Source organism: Sphaerodactylus townsendi, linkage group LG09 (genome assembly GCF_021028975.2).
Source record: "Sphaerodactylus townsendi isolate TG3544 linkage group LG09, MPM_Stown_v2.3, whole genome shotgun sequence".
NCBI classification, from domain to species: Eukaryota; Metazoa; Chordata; class Lepidosauria; order Squamata; family Sphaerodactylidae; genus Sphaerodactylus; species Sphaerodactylus townsendi.
In genome coordinates, this window is record NC_059433.1 from 46,206,697 (window position 1) to 46,220,076 (window position 13,380).

At 42.0% G+C, this 13,380-nt stretch overlaps 2 protein-coding genes across 4 annotated transcripts in view; one reads left to right on the top strand and one right to left on the bottom strand.

Annotated features, from left to right (window-relative positions):
• Positions 1-9,419, top strand: part of CABLES1 (Cdk5 and Abl enzyme substrate 1) — a 41,267-nt gene extending 31,848 nt beyond the window's left edge. Inside the window, exons 8-10 of the mRNA XM_048507219.1 lie at positions 5,013-5,119; positions 7,310-7,517; positions 7,765-9,419. Of these exons, the coding sequence (XP_048363176.1) occupies positions 5,013-5,119; positions 7,310-7,517; positions 7,765-7,905 (456 nt within the window). The 3' untranslated portion in view covers positions 7,906-9,419. The remainder of the gene's footprint in view (positions 1-5,012; positions 5,120-7,309; positions 7,518-7,764) is intronic.
• A 3,168-nt stretch (positions 9,420-12,587) lies between these two features.
• The window catches only part of TMEM241 (transmembrane protein 241), a 54,875-nt gene continuing 54,082 nt past the window's right edge, over positions 12,588-13,380 (bottom strand). For 2 of the 3 annotated variants that reach the window (XM_048507222.1, XM_048507220.1), the window contains one exon: positions 12,588-13,008. In XM_048507222.1, coding sequence (XP_048363179.1) covers positions 12,948-13,008 — 61 coding nt within the window. In that variant the 3' untranslated portion in view covers positions 12,588-12,947. The remainder of the gene's footprint in view (positions 13,009-13,380) is intronic. The other variant, XM_048507221.1, reaches the window with a different exon arrangement.

The window sequence follows — 13,380 nt, forward strand, 5'->3', positions numbered from 1 at the left end:
AGATGATCTGCAGTGAGTCACAACAAAACCTTCTGTTGCAGAGAGAAGCCGCGCAAATCTAAAAAAAATATTTTCTGCCACTTCTGTCATACTTACAAAATGGCAATGATTAATGGAGACAAGCCATTTCAGAATAATTAACAGCAACCTGTTCATTGGTATGCAGGCTCTCAATACCATAACAGAACGCAATCATACAAATTTGATATATTGACAACAGTTACAGGCTGGTGATAGCTTTATTACTGATGGAAATTCTCTGCTTCCATGTGGAGGCACCAAATGTTTCTTTATTCCCGCAGTACAGCAACGCATAAATTATTCAGGTTGCCTTTTGCAGTGGCCTTTTTTTTGGTGGCAATAGAAGGAATCCCCAAGACTATGTTTAAAATTCTGTCACAAGCCTAGGCACATAAACTATTCATTACAACTGTGGAGCACAGGTCCCCAGTGGGTAGGCAGCTGTTCAAGAAAATGCAAGCTAGAAGAGCCAGCATAGATTCACCGTGTTACCTGAAAATAGATTTCCTTACATATAGTTTGCTGCTTGCCTCTGGTGAGTAGCTGCTGTCATTGTTGAACACTTAAGAAGGGCAAACAGCAGCTATTCCACACCATATGCTGTGAGTTAACAGGAGCGACAGTATCAAATGGTAATAACCTAGTGCTATTGTAATTGCTTGCGCATATATATGCTCTCTTCTAGTCTTGAAGAGCTAGTAGCAGGAAGGGTTAGAAATATATTTTTGAAATAAGTAAGCGACAATGATGGTCAATCACGTGTCCCAGCTCTAGAAGGTGTGCAGGTTCTGGAAAAATCACGTGTACCAGGGGAGAGGATGTGGCTTAGTGGAAGAGCCTCTGCTTTGCGTACAGAAGCATCTTCAGTAGACAGGACCAGGAAGCAGGTGACGGGGAAGAGATGCTGCCAGTCAAAGTAAACAATACTCAACTTGGCAGACCAGTGGTCTGTTCAATGTAAGGCAGCTTTCTGTGTAGGCACACTAACTAAGGGGCAGCTCTTGTGCACTTGAACCTTCTGTTTTGTACTGTGGATGGATGCAGTGTCTAATGGCTGTGTCCTGGCCCCAGTGGTGGCACCAAAAGCACAAAAACCAATAGCATTTCTTATTGAAGTGGGACAGTCTGCCACATGACTCTTGCGGCCATATTGGACAAGGGGAGAGAAGCCCATCTGTTCGTACATGTGGCCACTACTTTTTAAAAAGTTTCATAGTTTGAATTGTACATTTTATCTTTTCAACTTTACAGATGATAAAAATAGCCCCTGGAATAAATTTTTGAAGCTTGATTTCCCACCCCCCACCCTCACTTTCTTATTTTTGGGTAACTTTTCCACAGCAAACTTGTAAGAGTTGTTTGGAATTACTTTGATAGTCTAGAGAGTCTCCTCAGTAACTGGTCTCAATGGGGAGCCATGGCAAGACCTCATACTGGCTTAGCACACACCACAGGGAGCAGCCTGGTGTTTAGTTATCTGTTTGCACGGAAGGGTAAGGCAGGTCATTGCTGTGCTTGCTGTGTCTGGCTGAATGTCTGCCAGGATAAACAGCTACCAGTTCCAGTGGACTCGTGCCAGGTTTTTCTCCAAGTCTGACCACTAACAACATATTTCATGTCCTCAGAGTAAACAGTCTGTCACTTTAATACATTTGACTTGCTTCAGAGACTTCAAATAGTGTATCAGTCACTGGGGCTACTTTTTGCTGTCTTCTAATTATGAACATTGTTCTAGGTTGAGTGATGGTGATGCAGGAGAGAATTCATTTTCTTGTCAGAAATTTTATCATTGAATAAGAAGCTTATTAACAATCAACTGTTTCCTTAAGTCTTTTTACACCTACTATATAGGTAGAAATTGTAATGTGAACTGTAATTGTAATGTGAACATTTGGAGAACTGTAATGTGCTGAAATTGTTTTATATGGCTAGAAAACATATCAAATTACCAGAACACATGAACATGTGATACTACCTTTCCTGAAACTACAAGGGCTGACATTGCAATATGTCACAAGTGTGTACAATATATACTAGGGTATGGATCATTATGAAGCCAAAGGGGGTCTGAAGCCAAAGGGGGTGGCATGCAAGGGAGGGGAGGGGTCCCAGCATCTGGACATGGGCCACCCACCCTAGCAGAGGGAGAGGGAGGGGTGGCATGCAAGGGAAGGGAGGGAGTGAGGGGTGGCATGCAGGGGAGGGGAGGAAGCCCGGCATCTGGACATGGGCCACCCACCCTAGCAGAGGGAGGGGGAGGAGTGGCATGCAAGGGAAGGGGAGAGAGTGAGGGGTGGCATGCAGATGGACTCACGTATCTACTTCCAATTACAGACCAGAATTTACTAAGGTGACCTAGCATTTTAAAAGCCCAACCTGATCCCTCATGTGCTAGATTAGTATGTAGGGAAGGAAGCTTTTTGACATAAGGACACTTCCAAACAAACAATCTTTTCTCTCTTTGAATTGTTCCTGAGCCAGACTGTAAGCCAATGTGGAGGTTCAATAAAAGAGTCGGCAAACCATGGCCAAACACTTGTTCTGTCAGTTATAAGGGTTGCCATGTCAGTCATTAATTCTGCTGTCCAAAATTCCAATCTGTATTGTTAAAAGACAACCAGTTTAAATAATTTCATAGAAGACTATAACAGCTTATCAGCTTTGGTGGCAGCAACAGGGAGAGATGGACAAGAGAGGCAGTGTCTGAAGATGAAAGATAGAAGCTAGTCAACAGCATGAAAGTTTGAACATCTTTGTGCAGATTTCTAAGTCTTCTACACTGTCAGGGTCCCACCATAGAACATGGTCCATGGCATCTGTTGATGAAAAAATGTGCACTCTAATTATAGTGCTGAGATTTTTGGCTTTGATGTTCTGTCGTGATTGGAAAAAATCCATGAAAAACAATTGGAAAGGCTTATTGAGCTTCTGAAGCATAAGAAATTGGACTTTTTTACTCTGTATATTTCTCTGTATTTTCCCATGGACCACACATGCACATTTCCTGCATCAGAATATTTCTTTCTTCGTCTTCCCCCATTGCTATTTTAAAAACAGTTTACAAAAATATTGCTAGAAGAATAAGTAGCAAGCTGCGCTATACTAATTTACCTCAATTTACCTCAGCAAAGATACTCTACATCTAGAAGCCAAATTTGTGAAGAGTCTAAATACCCCAGTCAAACATGGATTTTGGATGTAGTTATATTTTCTGCATTGGATATAGTGCACATTGCTCCAATATATCATACTTGATCTACAAGCCCCATTTTTGCACAGTGATCTGCTGTTTAAACCTTAAGTGATAATTACAGATAATCTCCTAATCTAAAATTCACAAGCATCCATTGACTGCAATAGAAACCCAACAGATGAATATAATTCAAGGTTTTTTGGCTCTGCACGAATTATAGTTTTTTGGGTCATCCTTCACTACTTATAATACTTACTATTTAAAATCCACATCTCTTTAAAAATAACTTTTCAGAAGCAGAATTCTTTTTTGGGGGATTCTTGGCCTATTTAAGATCAGGCTTAGTGTCACTTGTAGACTTAGGACGAGGAAGTTGATTTTCGAGGCTAAAGTCCTACTACATTAAAAACTAATAAAAACACAACAGGAAGGAAATGAATAAGCATTTGTTGAGATGTAGAAATCATTTGTTTACTTCGTAGTTCCTGGGGCTAAGATGTGTATTGAGGTTGAGGACAATCTACAAGAGCATGCTGGGTATTTCCAGGGATATGATTAATCTATCTTATTCTTATGGCAGCCACCAAGTTTGTTTTTAAATCATAGATATGTTGGGTATCTGAAATGCATCTAAAATGACTTTCTCCATCATGCCAATTCTGTACCATTTGTACTCAAGCAACAGTATTAAGTGCTTAATAACATCAGCATTATCAGGACTTCTTTGCCCACTCATCTTCCAACATATGTCTCTCTGCTCTCTACACAGAACAACCAAGTCAGTTTCTACTTAAGAAACCAAATAGATATCCAAAATGACAATTTTGAAAATCCAGTTGAGAACATTTCTGAGTGCTGAGGACACTTTGCTAGAAAGCAGCCATACTTCAACAAAAACATTTCAGAGGGAGATTTGAATTAGAATAATGTATATATATTTGATTATCCCTAGAAATTGGTGGATGGATTCTACCAGTCTGTTCCACTGGCATTCCTGTAGCACAAGGGGTTTCAATGTAGTGCCTATGGGAACTGTGGCACCCACCAAAAGTCTTGAGAAAGTGGGTGGGGCTTTTTTCCAGCAAGGCTTCTGAATGGCCATGCAGATTAAGTGCACAGAGGCTCCAAAAGATTGGGGGCTGCTGCTCTAGCACAGGGAGTGTTCTACCTGATGGAGAACCTCTTGCTAGAGAACCTCTTACATTGGCAGAAGTCTTGTACCAGAGACAGGTGCCAGTATCAGAGAAACAGCTTGGTGGGCTCTGATCTGTAGTGCTATCATTTGTGACTGCTGTTGTGTTTAAGAACAAAATGACGTGTTCTTGGGACTGTGTGTCACTAACTTTTTGCTGCCCCTTGGTTTGAATGACCTTTTGGTTCTGTGGGTGTGAGATACAGGGATGAAATCTACTAACAGGTCATATAGTTTATGAAGTGAGTTCTAGTTCATAATGCTTACTGTTACTTTTTAAGATGTGACAAAACTCTTCTTTCTTTTTCTTTTCTTTTCTTTTTTTTTTTGCTACAACAGAATAACACGATACCCCCTAGGGAGTCTTTTGAGAGAAAAATGAGCTGACTGTATCTTTGGTGGTTTTTATTTTATTATATTATATTTATACCCCGCCCTTCCCAGACAAAGCCAAGCTCAGGGCAGCTTACAGAAAAGTTAAAAACATTACATTTCTTGCCAAGCTGTAATTCAGGATTATTTTTGTATTTAAGAATATGCAAATGTTTTCCTGCCAAGTGTATTTGATTTTACATCACTCTTGAAGTTTTTCCTGATTTATTGCAGACAACAGTCATTGACTATGTAAAGCCATCGGACCTTAAGAAGGATATGAATGAAACCTTCAAGGAAAAGTTCCCTTACATTAAGTTGACTCTCAGTAAAATAAGAAGGTACTAATACCATACAAAATAACCCTTTAGTAAATGTGGTACATGGACATAAAGTATTAACAATAGACATTTTGAAACAGTGATTTTTTAAAGGCATAAGACAAACCAGCTGCTTGCTTTGACTAGAAAGCTGAATAAGTAAGATAGGAGGCATGTAGGGTACAGGTATAGTCCAGATCCACAGTGTTCTGAAATCATTCTCTGAAGGCACTGAAAAAGGTATATTGTTGGAACTATTTTAATACATGTAAAGTTATTTTGCAGCTGCAGTGGCATACCGCTAATGGGGTCATGAATATCCCATGTCCCCTGGGAGCATGGTGTGTTGTCATGGGGGGGGTGCCTGGTGTGTGCCGCAACCGCACATCACCGAGCCTGGGTCCCCTCTTGTCCTCTTTGCAGGCTGGCTCCTGCCCTCCCCAGGCCCTGGAGGGCAGCAGAAGCTGGCCTGTAGGGGGGCAAGGCTTGGTGGCGGGTGGCTGTGGCACCTGCCTGGGCTGCCCACGGTGGCGCCCAGCCTCCCTGCAGGGCGACTCCTGCCCTCCCAAGGCTCTGAGGGAGGTGGGGCTCAGCAGCATAGGAGCTGGCCTGCCACCACAGTGCCCATCTGAGCTGCCTGTCCAAGCCCCACCCTTTCCCGGCCTCCCTGCTGACTCCTGTAAGCTGGGGCACTGGGGGAGGGTGTGGGTAGGCAGTCATGCCCCCAGGCACCATTTAGGCCTGGTACGCCACTGTCCAGGTGTTGTGATTAAGAATTATTACAAACATATTTGGCCGACTCTCATTTTTTGCTGTATATCTTACATTTCCCAAGAAATATAAAATGTGCAACTTGTAATGGGTAATCATGCCAGCACAAATTATTGTTATGCTCTGAGTAGACAAACCAGAGGATATAGTGGCTTCTCGGTACACAGACATGTCATGAGAAATCTATGCCCTTCATAGATCGCACTGCATGTTTCTTTCTGATGGAGCTTACAGCCCCACCTCAGGGCACTGCAGCTGTGCTATCCCACCACTCTCAGAGGGGCTCGAAAGCAAAAAAGTCTCCCCACCACTGAGAAGCCCCCATTGGACTTAATAGACTTATAGCACCTCTTTGGGTACCGTTAAGTCTAAAGTCCCAGCTGCCAGCATAAGGAAGCAAATAGCCGGGAGGAAGCTGACTACCAGCGGTGGCAGAGGGGTTGGGATGCTGGCACTACATCCAGCGCTGCAACCCTTTCCAAGTCCCAGCACTGGGAAGGGCATGCCAGAAGAATCACCTCTCTGCCAGGGCAAGTGCCCTGAGGAGGGCAAATCCACCAGGGCAGCCATGCATCACTCCCACAGGTGGATTTGCCTTCCCACCCCCTTCTGATGGGACTGCTAATCTTTAACAGAAGATGAAGTGACTTGTACTGATACCAGTCATTTAAAGAGCTGCAGTCCTGAAACTTGTGAGCCTGCAAAATCCAACTGAAATAGCAACTGAATTGGGAAATTAACAGCTCAGTCTGGGGGTGGGGGGGATTGACTTGTGGAGGCAGCATGGGTGTGTACCAATGGAATTATCCTCCCTGGGGCACTTACCCTGGTGGAGGGGGATGCCATGGCCGTACCTTGCACTGGCTGTACCTGGCACAGCATTCCTGTGGTGCAGCCAGCTCCATCTGTACAGCTGAGGCATGCCATATGCGTTATCCGGGGTGGATCTGATGTTAGTCAGCTTCCACCGAGGCTTTGCTGCCAGGAATGCGGCATCTTGGGCCTTGGATTTAGGCATAAGTCCATTTAGCCCTATGAAAGCCCTTCAGGCAGGCGAGCGTGGGGGTAATGGTCATTTTAGCTGCTTCCTCACACTGCCTGAAAGCCCTCTGATGGTGTGGGGAGGCAAGGTAGCAGCACCGTCCCTGGTGCCTTGGGCTGTGGATTGGGCTGCAAATCTGATCCCTACTCATTAGTTACTGTTGCCAGTATTGATAAGTCCAGAAGATACTGTACACTTACACTTTGAACATAACTGTGCAAGCGTTCTTAAAAGTGGGACAGAAGCTTTCCCACAGCTTCAGTCCTAGGAAGCCCAAGCCAGGATCTGCTGTCTGTCACACTAGCACAAACTGGAAAGTTGGCAAAAAAACAGCTGCAATGGTTAGAGGCACAATCTGTGGATTTCTTTGACGACTCACTATTTCCCCCCCTTTCTAGCCTGAAGCGTGAGATGCGCAAACTAGCTCAAGAAGAGTGTGGTCTTGAGGAGCCCACAGTGGCCATGGCGTTTGTGTATTTTGAGAAGCTGGCGCTCAAGGGGAAGCTCAACAAGCAGAACAGAAAGCTCTGTGCTGGGGCCTGTGTCCTGCTAGCTGCCAAAATTGGCAGCGACCTCAAGAAGCACGAAGTCAAACATTTAATAGATGTAAGTACGTCTAGGTCACCCAAGTTTGGCCACGGAAGTGAAAAGAGCTTTCAAGTAAAGTTGAAAGAGGAAAGGTGGGGCAATGTTTGAGATGAAAGGAATTGTTAATCTGCCATGTTTGCAGCAGCCTTGTTTTAACATGGAACTCATTGTTTGGAAAAATATTTCCAAGTCCTGGCACATGAGTCTGGTAACTTGATGCACTAAGAGTGGTAACCTAAGAAGTTTCTGTTTTGCTCTGTTTCAGAAGCTGGAAGAGAAGTTCCGGTTGCACAGACGAGAACTGATTGCCTTTGAATTCCCCGTATTAGTGGCCTTGGAATTTGCTCTCCATCTACCTGAACATGAAGTGATGCCACATTATAGACGTTTAACCCAGAATTCCTAGCATAGGATACCCTTTTTTGGGAAGGGTTTAAAAATGTTCTCCGAGTTCAAAAGTGCTGCAGTTACTACTGGAAATGCAAAAACGGGACAAAGGTGTCCCAATACCCTTTTTTTCTCTTGTTTTCAGTGCAACAACCAGATATTTGGAATAAAGCACTGAATTCCTTAAAACTCTCAGGCTAGAAACTGTTAACTATTCAGAACAAGTCATGAATGAGTTGCATGTGAGTGGCAGCAGATGGAACAGATTCAGACCACGGGACCAAAAGAGAACTTACTTGAGTTGCCCAGTCATTCCAGTGAGAATTGTCAGCAGCCCTTGCACCAATCACACTTTCTCCCATCTTCTGTTTATGAACCTCGCCAGCTTTCCAGCAAGGGTTTTCCAGCTTACTGGAGGATTCCTAAAGCAATGATTGGTTGTAGTAGACATCTTCACTGTATCAGCAGCGTGCCAATCTATTTTTATATTTGTTATTGAAAGTGCACTTTTTCCTTGTGGGTAGCTAGATTGCTTGGTTTCAGGCGAGAGGATGAACCAGCTTGGAACCACGTGGCTGTTTTGGATCATTGATTTAATATTGTTTACTAAAGATCTGAGGACAACTTTACTCTCTTTGCTTAAGCATAACTACTGAAAAGAGGCACATAGGTCCGTTTGAATAACATGGGAGAGGAATTTGGAATCCCAGTGGTTGCTTGTTGGTTTGGTTTTTCTCCGTCTGTTTTTATTTTGCTAGTGATTACACTGCAAATATTATTACACCTGCAAATGGGAAACTGACACCCATCCTTAGGTCTTCACTCTTGTGCGTGGTCCCATTCAAGTGTTCACTATGGAAGAGAGATGTTGTTTTGTAAGTGTCTTGTTCTTAATCCACAAGCGTATTTCTGACCTCTGTGGAGATGGTTAGACTTGCACTCTGTAGCGTTTGTATTTTGTGCTCTATGTTAGAGTGCATTTTGAGCACATTGACTGTGCTGCATGTTAAACAGTGTTTTATAAAATCTATCTTGTACAGCCGAGCAGGGGAATCGGCAGCCGAGGGCCTTGATAGCAGACAGACACCCTCAACATGGGCAATGTTGTTGTTGTTTAGGGTTTTTTTTTAAAAAAAAACATAGTTGACAGTATAAAATCAAATGGGAGGAGGACATGGAAATTGCTGTGTTTTTATACTTCTCAGATATTTCACAGCTCTAGAGTCTTATAGTACCTTAACAGTAAATCAGAGTGAACTGGGAAAGCTCAAACTCAAACAGAATCTTCTGTGTATCCTATTTTCAAAATACTGTATATATAAATATATATATATATATATATAAAAGAGACTATGAGAAGATAATGACCGCTGGATGTGCTTGCTAATATGCTAGAGAACGTGCATCAAAGAATTAAATGACTATTTTTATATATCACTAATGTATATGGTTCCACTTGTTCCAGTGCTGATTCATTTGACACAGTCCGTGCCTGGAACATTGATTTCAATAAAGTCATGTACTTTCCTGTTACTGTGTAATACAAATTGATTGATCAGAGTGTCTGTCAAGAAACCTCACTGCATTCTTTATTTATTTTTTCTGTACCAGTGAAACAATGACCTGCTATCACTTAGGAATAATGTAACAGTATTAAAACAAAACACGAAGTCAAATTTATCCTTGGATACCTATGGAATTTGGGATGAATAGCCTTTTTATTGCTGTGGGTTGTCTTTTTACCCGGCCCAGACACTAATTTTTCTAGTAGCAGACCTTTTTTTTTGTAGAAAAGAACCGCCAATTGGTTACTTGTGTACACTTCCCAATCAGAATCTGTGAACTGCTTTATGTAATGTGGCAATCAGGAGTCTGTCATCAAAGGGAGAACCACAGTCAAGGGGATGCCGGTATTTGTCCATTTAGTATCGATTAAACAAGAATAAAATAATCATACTTTATAAACTTATCAGTTCCAGTCAGTGGTGTAGTGCCAAGGGGGTAGGGAGCGCGCAATGCACTGGATGTGCGCCAGTGTGTGGCGGGGTGTAGCTGGGGCGCAGTTTTCCTGTAGAGTGTAGAAAATACTTTGTAGTCTTCTTCAGTCTGAAAACCAGTCTGAATTGGCTTTATATATTCCAGTTTATGGATGGGTTTGACTTAAGATAAAATCTTGTTCATTTATACTAGGTAGTAAGATCCATTCTGCAAAGTAAATAGGAACAGTATCAGGCTGCACATTACCTTAATGATTGTTCAGGGAAAGTTTTTTTTAATTACAAAATTCAGAGAAAAGAATAAAGACTTTTAGACCAAAAGGTACCATTCTGTTTTCCTTCCCAAAATAACATCTGTCACTTCAGTAACATAGGGGAGAAAGGTCGTCTCAGTATCCTTTATAAGTTCAGGGGGCCCTTCACTCATTTTTCTTTTATATAAAGTACAATTTCCTGCTAATTATAGCAAGCTGAGTAGGGTAACCAGTGTACCACTGTAAAGCTTCAATACTACAGCATTTGTTCAAAAGCTTAAAAAGTTACTGCAATGTTGAATGGTATTTAGGATTTATTAATGAATGTTCTTCAATAGCTCTTGCTATTCAAGATTTTATAAATGCTGGTATTTATTATAATCACTGAACATAAGAAGAAAATCAGACAGACAGTGTAAATAAGATTTACTTGTGGGCTTTACACTGATTGCCACTTTGATATTCTAATCTTTTAAATCACTCCAAAGGACTTTCTTCTTCCCTGTTGTTTTAAATGAGCTTATCATATGTCCCTCACTGCACATCAAATAGAAGTTTCTGTTCTTCTAGTGAGGAAAAGGATGAAGGCCAAACTAATCAGATCAGATTCTGATATCTGGCAGTTTATGTAAAAAGAACTGAATGTGTACTTCCATCTTACAAACGAGTACAGTGGTACCTCGGTTTTTGTCCGAAAGGAATCGATGAAAACCGAAATCAATAAAAACCGAGGCACCATTTCCCATAGGAATCAATGTAAATCCAATTAATCCGAGGCACTCCAAAAAGTGCCTCGAATGGATTAATTGGCTTCCTGAAACCCCAGCAGGGAGGCAGAGAAAGCTCCTTATTTGGGCAGTGACTCCCCCTGATGTCACTACCCAAATAAGGAGCTCCCTCTGCCTCACAGCTGGGCTTCCTCAAACCCCAGCCGGTTTCGGTTTTCCTGGACTTTTCGTTGGTTTCGGTTTTTCTGGACTTTTTCTGGGCGAATTTTTTCTGGGTTTGAGGACAAAAAATCGATGAAAACACAAATTTTGCCCAGAAAAAGTCGACGAAAACTGAAACCAACAAAAACCGAAATCAACAATAACCGATGTACCACTGTAAATGAAATCTGTGTTTCCTTTTTTACTGCTTGATTGACTGAACCAAAGCACCCATTTTCACAGTGTGGTGGTGGAAAGTGCTATCAAGTCACTACAGACTTATGGTGATGCGGTAGGGTTTTCAAGGCCGAATACATTCGGAGGTAGTTTGCCATTGCCTGCCTCCACATGGGCTAAGTGAATTCTGAGAGAATTGTGATTGGCTCAAGGTCACCTAGCAGGCTTCAGGAAGATGACTGAGATACCGAACGTGGTTCTGCAGATTAGAGTCTACCAATCACATCACACTGACCTTCACAGTGCATATTGCCAATCTGACCTGAATATCATTATAAAACAAGAAGATAAAGGTGTCCCACAAGGAACATAATCCTCTGGAACAACACAAGGTACGCAACCCCTTAAGTAATTATACCAAGCCTGTAATGAGCAATGCAGTTTTTGCAACATATTTTCAGAAGTAGTAATTGTTCTTGTCCTTTCACACAGAGGCTCCTATGTACCAGTTCCCAATGTGATTACTGTTAAGACCCTGGAATGCAACTGGAACTGCACCTAATCATGTATGCCCAGGCACAAAAGTTAACCATCTTAACTACTAAGCTTCTCCTTACCAAAAAGAAAACCTACACTGAGCCGTCTATTGAGGCCCAACTCTTTGTTCACTTGCCACAGATAAACGTCTGAGATGGTTTTTAAAGTGATATTGTCAAGCCAGAGTGATCTTTCTGTGTGTGTGTGTCCTTTTATGGCCTGCTAGCTCACAAGTAAGTAATGAGATCACGACTTGTAACCTCATGATTAACATCCTTATTTCAGAAAGAATTCTGGAATCCAGATGCTCTGAGAGGGTAACACAACTGCCAAATTAGCTATTCACACAAGTGATCACCTTACCACGCTTTAGGGGACCTCACCAGCTTTGCTTGAAAACCTGATTCAGCTATTACCTGAGAAGAGTTTTGCCACTGGTCTATCTCCTACTATCCCTACAATATATGAAATAACAAAATCCAGTAGAAAGGACAGAAGATGAGACATGCCAATACTTGGCAGGGTGATGTTTCATGTGATCTGCAACCACACATAATATTGTTTCTTCATAAAAGTCAGAGGCGGCATGACAGTTTAAATGGATACTCAAACATGCAGCACCTGAAACAAACAAGCAAAAACAACTGGCCAGTGGCCCACAATAGTAGATGAAAGGTACATAACTGATGCTGAAACAAGTTTTGTAGAAAAATTAGGAGGTACGTGTCAAGATGTGCTCCATTTGAAGAGGAAAGGCACAGGGAAGTCTGGATAATTCATAAGGATTAAAATTATGCTGGCCCCAAATTTTATGTTTATATATACTTTAATGTTCACCATTCCATACCACTCTTACAATGTTTGCCCAAACCACACATTTCTGCTCTTGCCAACATGATCATGTGATGAAAGCACAGGCATCACATTCTGACGTGGGATTCTTAAAGGAAGCAAGGTGACCACATTCATTGGAGCTGGGGTAAATAGATTCACCACCATGATAGAATTGGTGCTCCTCTAACCAAGCCTGAGGAGTTAGAGCATTTGCTGTTTGAAGTACATATCTTCATTGTTGTGACTACTTCCCTTTACTTTTATTTGGGTTTCATGGCCATTGCTGATTTTATTTCCAGAGGGAGAGTGTGTTCTTCCTCCTTTGGTCCCTGTTCATGAGCCGCCCCTTTCAATGTAAAGAAGCAAGACTTCAGCAAATCCACCAAGCAAAAGACTGTTAAGAGAAAAGAAGTTTTATTTTGTAGAGATCCCAAGTTACTTTGGACCCCAGACCAAACATTTTTAGAGTTAAATAACATAATTCTCAGGACCGGACTGATGTGCAAATCTGTGTGAATAGATCAGACTAGGCCCTTCATTGACAATGATTCCAAGGTGGTTAATTGACATGTAGTCTTGTGTCAAACTGGAAGCTACCTGCCATCTTTCTCTATATTTTCCAATCTTTTTTCCAACTCTGAGTAAATGTTTTTGGACAGGGTGAATCACTTATTTCCTGTTTGGAAATAACAGCAGCAGTGGCGTAGTGGTTAAGAGCAGGTGCATTCTAATCTGGAGGGACCGGGATTGATTCCCCACTCTGCCG